This window comes from Priapulus caudatus, unplaced genomic scaffold, assembly GCF_000485595.1.
Source record: "Priapulus caudatus unplaced genomic scaffold, Priapulus_caudatus-5.0.1 Scaffold578, whole genome shotgun sequence".
In the NCBI taxonomy this organism is placed as follows: Eukaryota; Metazoa; Priapulida; class Priapulimorpha; order Priapulimorphida; family Priapulidae; genus Priapulus; species Priapulus caudatus.
Window position 1 is genome coordinate 108,411 of NW_014577639.1, and position 15,269 is coordinate 123,679.

At 42.7% G+C, this 15,269-nt stretch overlaps 1 protein-coding gene across 3 annotated transcripts in view; it reads left to right on the forward strand.

Moving 5' to 3' along the window:
- LOC106811811 (spectrin beta chain, non-erythrocytic 1-like) overlaps window positions 1–15,269 on the forward strand; it is a 51,667-nt gene that overhangs the window by 2,524 nt on the left and 33,874 nt on the right. For all 3 annotated transcript variants that reach the window (XM_014815530.1, XM_014815531.1, XM_014815532.1), the window contains exons 2-6: window positions 3,872–3,967; window positions 6,964–7,098; window positions 8,376–8,558; window positions 8,908–9,099; window positions 9,723–9,878. In XM_014815530.1, coding sequence (XP_014671016.1) covers window positions 3,872–3,967; window positions 6,964–7,098; window positions 8,376–8,558; window positions 8,908–9,099; window positions 9,723–9,878 — 762 coding nt within the window. The remainder of the gene's footprint in view (window positions 1–3,871; window positions 3,968–6,963; window positions 7,099–8,375; window positions 8,559–8,907; window positions 9,100–9,722; window positions 9,879–15,269) is intronic.

Genomic DNA, 15,269 nt, shown 5'->3' on the forward strand with positions numbered 1-15,269 from the left:
TCCCTCCCCACTCGACGCCCTCCTCCCCCTGCCTCCACTTCACTCCCCTTGCCTCTCAGACTTGCCACCCTCCCCGTTGCGCCCTCCTCTTCCCCCTGCTTCGACCTCCCTCCCCTGCTCCACCTCCATCCCTTGCACACAAATCTCGCACGACCTAATTGTACGCCCGTTTCGCGCTCGCATACACACCGTATCACGTTTTCCCTGTCCCCATCTCAATTTACACTCTCATGCTCTCTCTTTATCTAGATTTTCTCTCCTCTCTCATTAATTATATAAAAAAATTTAAAACCCAGCGATGATGCCTTTTACTGCCCCAGTCCAATAATACTTTGTTCCTAATGGCCCCGCTGACGTGTAACAGTCATAGAAATAATAATATAGTATATAGTGTCTCTTAATATTTCTATGGTAACAGTTATGTTCCGCAATAAGCTGGTAATGGCCATAGCTACATGATCATTATGTTAATCAAGATGAAAAGTAAATATTATATAATCATATGGTACTAGTTATTATTTATTCGTTAACAAAGTTACATGAGAATAAATCTAATTTAAACAGCCTATAGTTGCCAGCGAAGATGGCGCGTGTCAAGTGTAATCAATAATCAAAGATGGCATCGCCCTCTAGCCGGCACTTGCTAGGCTCGCGTGGTGAGTTCGCTGAAATCCTACCAGTAAGGTGCAGGCTAAAATCCAAGTAAGTTGATTCAGGCAGGCATAATTTGCTCAGCTGTGCGTCTAACACGTGCATTGCAGGTTGGCTGGCCAGGCCATTGGGCTGCCCGTGTTTTTTTGCCCGTCATTGTGAGCCGATTCACTGATTCAATCATTCAGCCTTCAGGCCAGGGGCAGGGTGGCTATAGACAGACTGCTTTAGAAAATAATATGATTTAAGAGCGTAAACCTTGTTAACAACATTTGCCTTTGGGCAATTAAACTGTGCAACTGTAGCCCCTCACATTGACACAGTATGGGCTCTAAATAATAAGCAAAAGCAGTCTTCAGTCCCCCTTTGTTTAACAGTCAACCAAATCAATGTTTACCCTCCTCTTGAAGGGTCAAAGGTTATCCCGACACTTTACTCTTCGGCATGTCAGTGGAAAGCATATTTTCCATGGCTCCCTTCTCATAAAGCCATAAAATCGCTAGGTCACCGCTTGACAAACAAGTTTTCAATCGCTCCGTCAGATCCATGTCTCTCAGAAAAATGTCTAAAAAATCTGCCTGTGCCCCATTGACCCTTTGACCTGTACCCTCGCAATTTCGGCACAGTGATGTGCTTTTATACCATTGATGCTATACACCGACTATCGACGAGGCCTAGGTCGAGCGCGTTTAGATTTGTGCCGCAATTCTGCATTTCCTCCATACCTTAAGTTAAGGGAGGAATGTTCCCTTCTTTCTTACACCTCTTGACCTTTGACGCTTGACCCCCCAGGCTTTCGACATATCCAACTCGTTTTACGGATACCCCCCCCACACGTCCCGAATATCGTGACGGTACGTCGAGCCGCTTTAGATTTGTGCCCAAAGGCTGTTGCACAAGACGGACGGACGGACGGACCGGCTCGCACGGACGAACGCATCATGCGATTTAACAAGCTGCATCTGACTATGTCCGATGAGCTAAAAAACCACATTTGTAATACGAAAATCTCAATTTTGGCACTGTATGCAAAATAACTGTATGTGAGCATATGGCATGAAGCAATTAATAACACTTGCCATAATGACAGTGCTTAAAAACATCACAGCTATACAAGTTCGACAGCATGAATATATATATAATATATATATACACTAATGAAGAAACAACAAACTTTCTCGTTTCTATTGTTTAACTATATATAAACGTCAACCACAGGTCAAGAAAATTCCCGTTTTGTACACCGTAAAATATAGTTAACCAGTTAGCATACTATTTTAATGAAAATGCCAGAATGATATATTGCTTCATGCAATTATTTGCAAGCACAGTTTTAAAGCAACTGCAATTACAAAAAATGTAGTAATAGCGCGTACGCTGTGACATGGGGGAATTAATCGCACAGTTATAGAAGAAAATGCTCTCATTAGCATGCATACATGCAACATCAATCACAATTAACATGCGCACGACTGAAGAGCATCACATTACAAATGAGAAACGATTGGCATCTGCCAAGAGTTGTATATGATCAGTACGTCTCTGTTAGCTTGCATGTCATACCAGCACTAATCATGAAAGCACCACTGACCAATCATCAAATCGGGCCAGCGAGAAAAACCTGCTCACAGTTTTGCGACTCAACAGGCATCGAGAATCTCCTCTGGTCCTATCAGCGAGCTTTCCTTCACGCTGCAGACAGAAGTGAGCAGCGTGTTCAGATGTCCTGCACGTCATCTGATGCAAAGTGCTGGCTGGCGGACAGCAGGTGCTCAGCGGCAGTCGACATCACGCTCTCAATAGGGCTCGTGTTGTTCAGGAGATTTCTGGCCGCCCCGCTTTTTTACAGACTGAAGCAAAAATATACAAGATATAAAGAAGAGAGAGAGGGAGAAGAAAGAGAGAAAGAGAAACAAAGAGAAGACAAAGAGAGAGAGAGAGGGAAGAGAAAGAGAGAGAGAGAGAGAGAGAAGAGAGAGAGAGAGGCAGAGAGAGAGAGAGAGAGAGCAGAGAGAGAGAGAGAGAGAGAGAGAGAGAGAGAGAGAGAGAGAGCAGAGAGAGAGAGAGAGCACACCACACCAGATGATAGAGGGGCAGGGAGGCGAGGGTAGGGAGGGAGGAAGGGAGGGAGGAAGGGAGGGAGAGAGGGAGAGAGGGAGAGAGGGAGAGAGAGAGAGAGAGAGAGAGAGAGAGAGAGAGAGAGAGAGAGAGAGAGAGAGAGAGAGAGAGAGAGAGAGACGAGAGCAGAGACGAGAGACGAGAGGAGAAGAGGCAGAGAGAGAGAGAGAGAGAGAGCAGAGAGAGAGACACACACAAGGCAGCAGATGGATAGGGGAGGGAGGAGGAGGGAGGCGAGAAGGGAGGGAGGAAGGGCGGAGAAGAAGGGAGAGGGAAGAAGAGGAGAGAGAGAGAGAGAGAGAGAGAGAGAGAGAGAGAGAGAGAGAGATAGAGAGAGAGAAAGTCTAAGATAAAGATAAAGAGAGAGAGAGAGTAGTAAATTGAGACGGGGACAGGAAAACGGTGATACGGTGTGTATGCGAGCAGGAAACGGGGTACAATTAGGTCGTGCGAGATGGTGTGCAAGGGGATGGGAGGTGGGAGGCAGGGGGAGGGAGGTCGAAGGCAGGGGGAGGGAGATGGGAGGTAAGGGGGTGGAAGTGAGAGGCAAGAGGAGTGAAGTGGGAGGCAGGGGGAGGGAGGTGGGACGCAGTGGGGAGGGAGGTGGGAGAGAAGGACTCCCCGCCCCCTCTAATTAAACTTGGAGATCCATGCTCATATGTTGAAATCTTTTATAGATAGATAAAAATAGATAGCTGTGAATCTATGACACAAATTCGAAGTGAAAGGCAAGTATCATTTAATAAAATAAACCAAAATCGCATGGGGGAGATAGTGAGCGTGTCCTAACAATGATATGTACGCAACTGCGTATCTGCATATCTGCGCCTAACAAATGTGTCACTACGCACGACTGAAATTGTACGTTCATAACCGTAGCAACAGACCCCAGATGAGCCCAGACGCTCTGCGGCTCTTGTCTCATTATTGAAACATTTTGTTTTCTAAATGTTTAGTGATCATTTTGTATAATAATATGAACTTTTTCTTTCATTTTACAAACTGCACAAATTATATATAAACGTGATTTCCTGCCTAAATCTGTCACATATGTATTCCAATGAACAGTGAACATATAACCAGCTCATTCTGTTTTATTTAGTTTTTTATGAGAGCAAAAGAAACAGAGCAGTGGTTATCTGAGAAATCCATTCTCATCAACAACACTGACCTTGGAAAAGATGAGGATGATACAGAGGTCTGTGCTTTTTTATTTGAGAGTGCATGCAAGTTGTGATATTTATCACCACGTATTACTAATTTTTAGCTCATTTGATGAAGTCAAATGCAGCTTGTAGAATGGCATGAGCGTCCGTCCGTCTGCCCATTTATAAACAATAAGGGCACAAATCTAAACGGCTTGACGTATGATGTTGATATTCGGGATGTGTGTGTAGGGGGAGGGAATTCCAATGGGGGGAATCAGGGGGGTCAAGGGTCAAAGTTTAGAAAGGGTAAGGAAGGGGGAATATTCCCCCCTCAAGTCAAGGTATAGGACCAGCATTTGGGAAATGCGAAATTTTGGCACAAATGCAAACGGCTTGACCAATGCTCTTAGTATTCGGTATATAGAGTCATGGGGAGAAACGCCATCACTGGCAGTCAGTGGCGCCCACAGATAGAAGCACTGGAAGCACAATGCTTCCAGTAAATTTTGGGTTAAACAATTTTGTTCCTAAATCTCTTTCGCAAGACTCACCAGATTGCATCTCCAGACGTCAAATTTTCAGGGGGGCAGGCCCCCAGACCCCCCTAGCATGCAGCGCGCCTACGGCGCTTGCTTCTAATTATCACTGAGGATTTTATCCTTCTGTGCTTCTACTTTCTTAAGACCTGTGGGCGCCAGTGCTGGCAGTTATAAGTATCAGTGGGGTTTTGTACGCAGCACCATTGGCAGCGGGATCAAGTCCTCCGTGTGTATATAATGCCGTGGTAGGTAACTCCCCACCAAGCTTCACTTTACTCACTGTTTGCTATCACCTTCAACTTTTGTGTTCCTGCAGGTGATGCCCCTTTTCAATTATTATTGGTATCGCGGAAAACTGCTTAACAAGCTACACCAGCCATTTTTGATAATCGGCTTGCCAAAATGCACTCAAATCACAGAAATTCTTCAAATGTTATAGCAAAATGATGTTTTGCATGTTACACAAGCAAAGACAGTCACGGGCAAACCATTAGCGGCTGTGCTGATTGGCTGCAAAAAGTTGAATGTACATATAGATGTGCACGCATATTGGTTGGCCATCGTACTCAGAAGTAATTAATTTTACTACAGTAAAAATAATTTAACTTTGGTGAAATTATAGCTGTTTTACCTAATCAGAGGCCTTGTTATACATAATCAAACTGCGGATAAATTATTTTTATCGCGGGTAAGTTGTATATCCTATTTGATGTTAAGCAACTCGCTATATTTAGAAAGAGCTGTTGATATGATATAGTGATATGTAACACGGCTTTTGGTTGGGTATAAAGTGATAATTAAACAGCGGTAAAAAATTTTATCCGTGGTTAAATTATGTGTAACAAGGTCTCTGATTGGGTAAAAGGGATATCATTTTACCATGGTTAAATTTGTCTATTGCGGTAAAAATAATTATTTCTGAGTACGATGGTCAAACCATGCATACACACAGGCTGCTAAGCAATTCAGATTAATGAGCGTACAGTGAGAGAGAGAGCACGTTTAACATTACTCACCCAGTGATGTTAACAAATATGCGTGCACTATCCGCACGTTAAACTTTCTGCAGCCAATCAGCGCATGTCTCTGCTTGTGTGACATTTAAAGGGACAGTAGCCTCTAGGATTTTACTGCATACAACTGTACTTACTGTATAACAAATCGTCTATATACCCACACGTATTTGTTACCAGATGCCTAATTTAATTGTTATAATTAATTACACATCAACGCTACGAAATTTGAACGGCGCCATGACACCTGCGACCGTGCTGCCACCCCGAAAAAGTTGCGTATTTGACAATTTATTTTGCACGTTACAGACCGAGGGCTAATCACAAAAGTACAATTATATTTATACCTAAATGCTATTTAACCGAACGATATTCATTTTAGGGCAAATTTATCCATATTATAACTGAAACTATATGTCGTTTATAAGATATTACAATCCTTTTGCTTTTAAATGAATAAATAAGAAACACCCCCGGTCTGTAGCCCTTTGCTGAAAAGTCATTTTGCGCAACTTCTCAGATCGTTTTTTAAAAATATTTCTAATTGGGATTGAACCATGAAACTTTTCATGTAGCGTAATTATAACCTAAATTAGCTGAAAATAACCCTAGAACCTAGAGTAAACTCTCCCTTTAAAACGTCATTTTGCATCAATATTTGAGGAATTTCTGTGATTTAAGTGAATTTTGGCAGGCCAATTGTCAAAACTGACTGGTGTAGCTTGTTAAGCAGTCTTCTGCGTTTCCAGCGATAGTTGGAAAGAGACGCGCGTCACCTGCAGAACCTCTGGTAGAACAGCCACCAGAGTTGGAGCTGATTGAAAATGATGAGTTGGGCGAAACCCGGTGGCGAGTTACCCACCATAGTGTGATGTGTGTGTGTGTGTGTGTGTGTGTGTGTGTGTGTGTGTGTGTGTGTGTGTGTGTGTGCACGCGTGCGTGCGTGCGTTTGTGTGTGTGTGTGCGTGCGTGCGTGCGTGCGTGCGTGCGTGCGTGCGTGCGTGCGTTCGGCGTGCGTGTGTATGCGGGCCTGCTGCATGTGTGTTTGTGTGTGTGTGTGTGTGTGCTGTACATAGCTTGAGCGTGGCAGATTCTTGTGCAGCGCTAGAGGGGAGGGGGCAGCTGTGTAAGCTGACCAGATCATTTATGGTTTTTCCCACCTGTGTGTTGTGTCCATAAAAAAAACTTGAACCCAACCGAGCAAGTGTTTTTGCATGCCCATCAGACTCGAATACACCTGTGAAATCAATGGCACTATCGTAGTGTGTATTGTACCCCATTTCTACGATGCTCTAGATACCATCCCCACATCTTCTCATGTTTCAGGTCATATGTGAACACATTTGGAACTAAAATAAGTGTTACTATGCACGACTGCAATTTAGAGTTTATCGGCAGAGCAGCAGTCCTCCGATGAGCACTGTTGCTTTTTGGCACTTGCTATTGTAAGGCTATAGAAATATGCTTATCTTATTATTCTCCCTTTTTTAACAGCTGATGCTAGGAAACCTTGGCACACTTGATCTGGACATTGAAAATTATGGCAGTAATATCAAAGAGCTAAAGGCTCTCACCCATGGACTAGTGCAAAGAAAGCATTTTGATATGCAACGAATACAGAAACAGCAGGTGAGTTGCAGATATTTCGTGAAATAGGTTGCGCTCAACAAAATCTCTGGATTAATTTGGGAAATGTGGCAATTTGCTGTAATACATAAACGAATGCTATACTCTCTCACTCATCACTCGATTGCGCTCTTCCTCTCCTCATTTTTAGCTCACCTTGACATCGTCAAGCTGAGCTATTGCCATGGGTGTCGTACGTCGTACGTCCGTCCGTCCGTTCGTCTGTCCGTCAATATTTCGCTTCGGTCAACGATAACTCAGGAACCGTTTGACCCACATGTTTGAAATTGGGTGTAGTTGTTACTGCTATGCTCCCATATTAAACGTCCTATTTTGGAGCACGCCAGTCCGCGTACTTTCGGGCCACGGCGATTTTTTGGCAAAAATAAGAATTGCCATTAGTCAGTTCAGGTTCAACGGATTTTGCTCATTTTTGGTATGTGAATGAATAAGGGCTAGGCGTTTTAATATTTAAAAAAGGTTATGCAAATTAGGTAGGGTTTGGCAATTATATAGCATATTATATAGACACAAACAGTCTGTGATGTCACACTCGTCTGGTTTGTTTTACAAGATTTCATTGACAATATCTTTAATGCAAAATTGGTATTTCCTCTCCACCCTGCCGATAAAACGTCTATATTAGAGTAAAGTTTTACAAAACATGTCGGAACGCAGCATAACCTATTTATTTCAGACGCCATCGCTACAAAGCGGGTATAGCGCCATCTACGGTCACAAATTGTGATTCATTTTGGTTTATAAATTATTATTGCGATATACAGATGGCAATCGTTTCTATAATGTACGTCGATGGTTGCTCAATTAAAACTGACTTCTTCTTACTCACTCATTTGTGTCCTTTTTTTTGGTGAGCTACAGTGTCATTGACACTTTCATTCTCTCTCCTTCCCACCCTCCAACCATTCCTGCTTCCCTTCCTCCCACCATTCCTCCTCTCCCTATCACCATCCCGTCTCCTTCCTCCCTTCCTCCCACCATTCCTCCTCTCACTCTCACCATCCCGTCCCCTTCCTCTCTCCCACCCTCCCTCTCTTTCCTACCCCCTACTTTTCTCCCTCCCGTCCCTCAGTCTTCCCTCACTTACTTTGTCTGTCTGTCTGTCTGTCTGTCTGTCTATGTGCCTGTCTGTCTGTATATGTATGTCTGTCTGTCTGTATGTATGTCAGTCTGTCTCTGTCTCTCGTTGCTGTTCTCCTAACCATTGCCATCTCTCCCTCTCTTTCGCACCCTGTCATTCTCTCTGTCTGTTTTTATAGGAAGATATAGATGAAAGCTACAAGGCACTGAAGTCTATGTCTAAAAACCAGAGAAAGGCACTACAAGGTCAAATGCAGATGCTAAAATTCCAACATGAGGCTGATGACTTTGAGGAATGGATAACAGAAAAAGAGCAAGTGGCATCATCTCGCGACATGGGTACTGACCTCGAGCATGTACTGGTGAGTTTCAGCAGGAAATATTAAAGAAATAGTCTTGTACATTGCATATTCCCTTTAGATATAATTAATATATGATAGCTAATCTAATCATAACACTATAAGATAGTATAAATCCTACGAGAGAGTTACAGTCTTCAATATTCCTTTGGCAGGTACTTCTTTTTTACACCTTAGCACCAGGAAGCTTTCAGACGCACTTGCGCATTCATATCCATACACGCGCACACACACGCATGCACGCACACGCACGCACACACACGCACACATATATGCACTTGTGCATGTATTGTCGATGTTCTTTTAATCTTCGAATAATTTTTCAGCATCTAATATACACGTTCTCTGATAGACCTTACAGAAGAAGCATGAATTGTTTATGCTGAGCCTGAACAACTTTGTGACAAGACAGGAGGAGGTGAAGAATCTTGGGACTGAGATATCCGAGTTAGGTCATCCGCAGGCAGATGTTGTCAATGCCCGTTGCGCCCAGCTTGATGACAAGTGGAAGGCCATGTTAGAAACCGCAAATGAGAGACTCAAGGTACTGGGCACAGGGAATCGTATTACTGTTAGTGCCACATATTATATAGCATAGATATAATTAACATCTTTGCTTCTGATAAAGTAATACACCAATTTACTAAATGTATAATAAAAATAATGTAATGATACGTTTGACGCTACACACAGGCGTGAAGGGAGAAGGGTAGGAAAGTAGCCAAGGGAGTAAATAACCAAAGGCGAAGAGCAAAAGTAGATAGTACTGTGCAGCTTTATTGACTGTAACGTCGAACGTAGATTCACACTTTCAAGTGACCGGGTTCCGTCCGAACTTCCCGAACCCCTCCCGACATGGACGCACAAGCCTTATTTATCTTTCTTTCATCTGCTTCTACGCATCGTGCATACATGGCATACATGACATACGCGACATACATGACACCCCGCGTCACGAGCTCGAGCGTGCGACACGACTCTTGCCATCGACACCTGTGGTCACGATTCCTGCTCGTGGCAGCATCTATTCTTAATACAATATAGTTTTATAGAATATAGTTAGAATATGCTTTCGAGTGTAATATTGGTCGCTACAATAAGGTTCAGCTAAAAAATAACGTACAAATCTAGCAGACATTGTGTAATCGCTTGCATTTCTGTTTTTAGGCACTTCAAGGAGCAGAGAAGATTCATGTATTTGATCATGATGTTGAGGATACTATCGATTGGATTGAGGAGAAGGAGGCAATACTTGCATCAGAAGATCTCAGTGCAGACTTAGATATTGCTGATAAATTGCAGCGAAAGTATGAAACGTTTGAGGTAGGCTCGGCCAGAAAATGTAAGCAACTCCTTATAGCTATTACCCACTAATTGCATCCCCCGCGACAAAGTCGGCGGGGATACTATGGTTTCATGTCTGTCCAGCCGCCGCCGCCGCCGCAGACACTCCCTTCCGCTCTATAGCTCGACCCCTAATTGACCTAGCGTGACCAAACATAGTCTACTTACACATCTTGGGGAGAAGGTGCGCAGCATACCAAAACCAGGTCACTACGACTTTATTTGACCATTACCTTGACCTTGATCATATTTCCTTTCCGCTCTATAACTCGGCCCCTAATTGACCTAGCGCTACCAAACATGCTATACTTACACATCTTGGGGAGAAGGTGTGTCGCGTACCAAAACCAGGTCACTGCGACCTTTATTTGACCTTGACATTGACCTTAATCATATTTCCCTTCCGCTCTATAATTCGGCCCCTAATTGACCTAGCGCTACAAAACTTAGTATACATACACATCTTGGGGAGAATATGTGTCGCGTACCAAAACCACGTCACTGCAGCTTTTATTTGACCTTGACCTTGATCATATTTTATTTCCGCTGTATAACTCTGCCCCTAATTGACCTAGCGCGACCAAACTTGGGGGCGTACCCAAACTTGGTATAGCTTTACACATCTTTGGGGGCAGGAAGGTGTGTCGGCGTACCGAAACCAGCGTCACTGCAAGCCTTTATTTGCACATTGACCTTGCACCTTGACCTTCGATCAATATTTCTCTTCCGCTCTATAACTTCGGCCCATAATTGTAGCCTAGCGCCGAGCAAACTTTGTGTACTTACACATCTTGTGGGGAGGTAGTGTGTCGCGCTGACAAAACCCCTAGTGCAAAACTAATTTTCAACATACTTGGCACATCTGGCAGTATGAGTGTTGTGATGTAACAAACTTTGTTTTGTGAACTTATTTTTAACTTTACCTACCATGGTCTACGTCGCTTGTACTTGAGATATGTTTCATTATTACCTAGATCACGGGAGGATACATGTAGTTGGCTGACAACTTGCACCTTTCTAGTTGCTATAAAGTAACATTAATAGACTGAGACAGTTAAATATATTCATTGTCTCTAGTTTCCATACGTACTCTGTGTCACATTACTTCACTGGACTACTACTAGTGTTTTGCTATTTAAAGGCACATTGTCAATTGATAAACGTTTATAAAATCATTTTTTTGTGATTCTCTAAGCGAGACTTCGGTTAGCAATTGCAAGCAAGTTTCATAGCGCTTACCCCTGTGGCAGAGCGATCTGTTACTAAGCAGTTTCCTCGATGGCCAGAGAACACGTGGAGAGTAACCACCAGAGGGCAGTGCAGGCATGGAATGACTACAGGAGTAAGGTCAGTCAAAGGAAACACAACGTTGACGGGTCGCACAATCTGCAGTCTCACTTTGACAATTTACCGAGATGATGTGCATAGATGGCAAGGCTTCTGCCATTGTTTCAATTGGCATACATTGCTAGTCACACAATTTCAGTCTGATTCATTCTGCTCAAAAATTTGCATCAAACAAAGGTTCACTAGTTAATTATAATTTTTTAATTATTCAAGTTCAAGTTCAAGTAATCTTTATTTTAAAGGTCGGTATGTTTACACATGAGAACATAGCTGTGTGTGAGTTTTTAAGGCATCGACAACTAACATAAGTAGACCAGATAATTAAAACGAGTAGAATAATCAATTATTTTAAACATGCATCATATACAGGCATTCGAGTACCATGAATTAAATCTTAAGATATAATACATGGCATATTTAAAATTTTATAGCAAACAGACTGATACAGATGTTTACAAAATTTACTTAAAACATACTGCAAATTTAGCAGATCATTATCTGCACATTGCACATATTGCACAGTGCAAAAACATTCCGATGTTATGATGACAATTTTAAACTCGTTCAAACATACTGGCATTTTTCTGGCAAGGACCGGTTTCCACACCTTTGCAGCTATATGTCTTCTAAACTATTTGTGCATATGTCACCAGGTCTGGTATATTGGTGTGGGCGTTAAGAACATTCTGCTATTCTAAAGGAGGTACGCAGATTTCCGGCATCGCCTGGATAAAATCATTTAAATAACTGGATGGGCACTGTCTCATGTGAATAATTTTAAAAGTCCTTGTGGCATGTTTTGGAGACGCCCAAAGCGTGCAGGGGAAAATGTTTTTATTTTTATGTAAAAGCTTCCTGCATATGAGCTGTCACATGTTTCCTGGTATTACAAATTTCATGCCCTACAATGGAGTCTTTTCAACGCTTTGGTCTGTATTCTGCTTTTTTTACAAAAGATGCCAGCTCATATCATATTGACGACAACAATTAAAATTATGACATGATTAGAAAGCATGTCGATACACAGGACCTGTCCGGTCCTTTCCAATGATTAACACAATCTTCCCTTATACGCTTCCAGAACATTTAATTTTTGACTGTTGGAGGCCTTTTTGCACATTTTTACATACATGCAAGTTTGTTCAAAGATTTAATAAAAAATATTACACATCGGTTACACTATTCCTGTTGGTACATTAAAAATACTGGTTTTCTTTTCAAATGTGTGTTTCCCGACACCCATGAGTTGGGAATTTCTCTGGATTGTGTTCCATCTGATGTTTGTCGGAGAGAACCATATGACTAGTGTCACGGCTTTTCTGTTTTTCACAGATGTTTGTCTTTTAGCGGCTCGAACTCTGATGACAATGATGGAGGAAGCGGTGTTGTCATCCGGGCATATTAAAGAGGCGTTGTTTGTTTAGCAAAATAGAATATATCTTTATAACAAGTGGCCGCAGTGGACCAGGGCTCTATTCTGCCGTGCTGTTGCGTGTTCTGCTGATAAATTTGCATTATGTTGCATAGCAAGACGTCTTTAACATAGTCTTCTTTATTTTTGTTTGACTTTCGTAGCCAATTCGAACATATTATCAGCTACACTTTCGCACCCACCTATCGTCTATGGGTTAATTTCTACCATAACAGAACAATAATACTAACAATTTCATAATACAAGTTATATGAAATGGCTATTGACGTTGACTACTCAAAAGATTTCTAACATATGGCATTGGATCTTCCTAAGTTTAGATTTAGTATTGGTGGCGGGGGCGGGGTCTTCTCTCCACCTCCCTTCCCCCAGCTGCCGTCCACCTCCCTACCCTCCTGCCTGCCTTCTCACCTTCCTCCCCTGCCTCCCACTTCACTCCTCTCCCTCCTTCCCACTTCCTAACCCCCTTACCTACATCTCCCTCCCCTGCGCTTTCGAACTGCCTCTCCCCTGTTCTCCCCTTCCTCCATCTCCTTGCACACCATCTTTCGCCCCATGGCCCTAATTTCTGTACCCGTTATCCCGCTCGATACAACACCGCTATCACGTTTTCTCTTGTCCCCGTTCCTCCAATTTACTACTCTCTTCTCTCCTCTTTTATCTTAGACTTTCTCTCCTCTCTTAATTATATAAATTAAAATACGACAAATAACCAGCGATTGAATGCCGCTTTCCTATGCCCTGTAGTGTAAACAGCCATAGAAATATAATTATGATATAGGGCGGAGGCGTCGTGCATCTCTAATAATTTCTATGGTAATAGCTTTATGTTCGCTAACTGCGTAAATGGATACGCACGGCCATTAGCTACATGATATATGTTAATTATTCAAGTATTGAAAAGTAAATATATATTATATGCGGTAACAGTTATTATTTATTCGTTTTAACATAGTCTACATGAAATGAATAAAAAATATTAATTTAAACTACGGCACTATAGTTGCCGCGAGATGGCGCATGCCAGTGTACAATCAATAATCAAAGCTTGGGGATTTCTGCCCTTCTTGAGGATACCTTTAATAGCACTCACCTGGGGGAGTTGCTGAGATCCTACAGCGCTAAATATTCCAAGCAAGTTATATTCAGGGCAGGGCGATTACATTTTGGCCGCGGCTCAGCTGTGAGCGGTGTTAACACATTGCATTGCAGGTTGGCAGCCGAACAATTTATGATTAAGGTAGAGTGGAGCCATGGGCTGCCCCGGTGTTTTTGACTACCCACGCGAGGGGCATTCACTGATTTTCAGCCTTCAGGGTTGGTGCTATCAGACAGACTGCTTTAGAAAATAATCATGATTACAGGAGCGTAAAACCATTTGGTTCAAAACATTTGCCTTTCTGCAATTAAATACTGTGCATAACTGTACGCTCCACACAGGTTGGTCTAATTAATTAGCAAAGAGCATGTTCTCACGTCCTGTTAACGGGTAATTGCTGTCCCGGGCGTGTACATGGAGGTGACCGCAACGTTGGCGCAGCTACTAGTGTTAGCGATTAGGGTTAGAGATTGGGTTAGGGTAGAGGGTTTTTGCATCATACTATCTGTCCCCACACCATAGTATAATTTTTGTGGAATTTTGGTACATATAATATAAGCGTCGAAATATATATTGTGTTATGGTTAGCGTTGGGGTGTTGCAGTTAGGGTTACCGGTGATTATATGATTTTTGAGTTATACCGTCAAACTGTATCACGCTGACCCTCCCTCACCGCCGGGGGATAGCACACACCCTTTTTGTTGTAATAGCAACCACAATGCGCAGTCAAACGCTAATTTCTTCCACGTACTTAGATAGCAAATACTTCGATGTCATGCATAATCACTACTACCTTATGACAAAATATAAAACTCTAGTTGCCTCCCATTTTCACTGCGCTGTTTGCCTTAAAACGCGACAAGAAAGTGAGGTCGAGAAAACTGGCATTCTGGGTCGCAAACGCCGCGTCTTGTCCAAACAAGATAGCCTGAAGGTGACGGGACGTCACATGTTTTTATCTTTGCTGCGCCAGGTACCCGCTGGTACGCAGCACCGGCTGCACTGGTTGCTTGGGGATTTGGGACGAACACTGTCAACAACATCGGAGAATGGTTCAACAAATTTGGAGCGTATTTTCAAAATATCCTTTATAAGGACAACGTGCAGTGAGATGGGAGGAAACTAATTTTAATCTCAGCTCAAACAAATCAACTGTTTAACTCTTCCTCTTGAGGGCGTCAAAAGGTTATCCGACCCTTTACTCTTTGCATGGTCCTTTCAATAAAGCCATAAAAATGGTAGGTCACTGTAAAGTTATGCCTATAACTTCAGTGAGGACAAACACGTTATATATATTCCAGAAGTAACCTTTATTCTAATACTCCATTTCCATTCCTTAGCCCCACGCCCCTGCTTCACGCACGCACTCCCGGCACGGTATAGTTTGACCGTCTCAACAGAGTGGTTAGGCTAATTAGCAGAATTAAACATTACATCTCCCCTTCCTTTAACAAAAATGTAAGAACATGCGAGGCTGTTAGTTGCTGATAG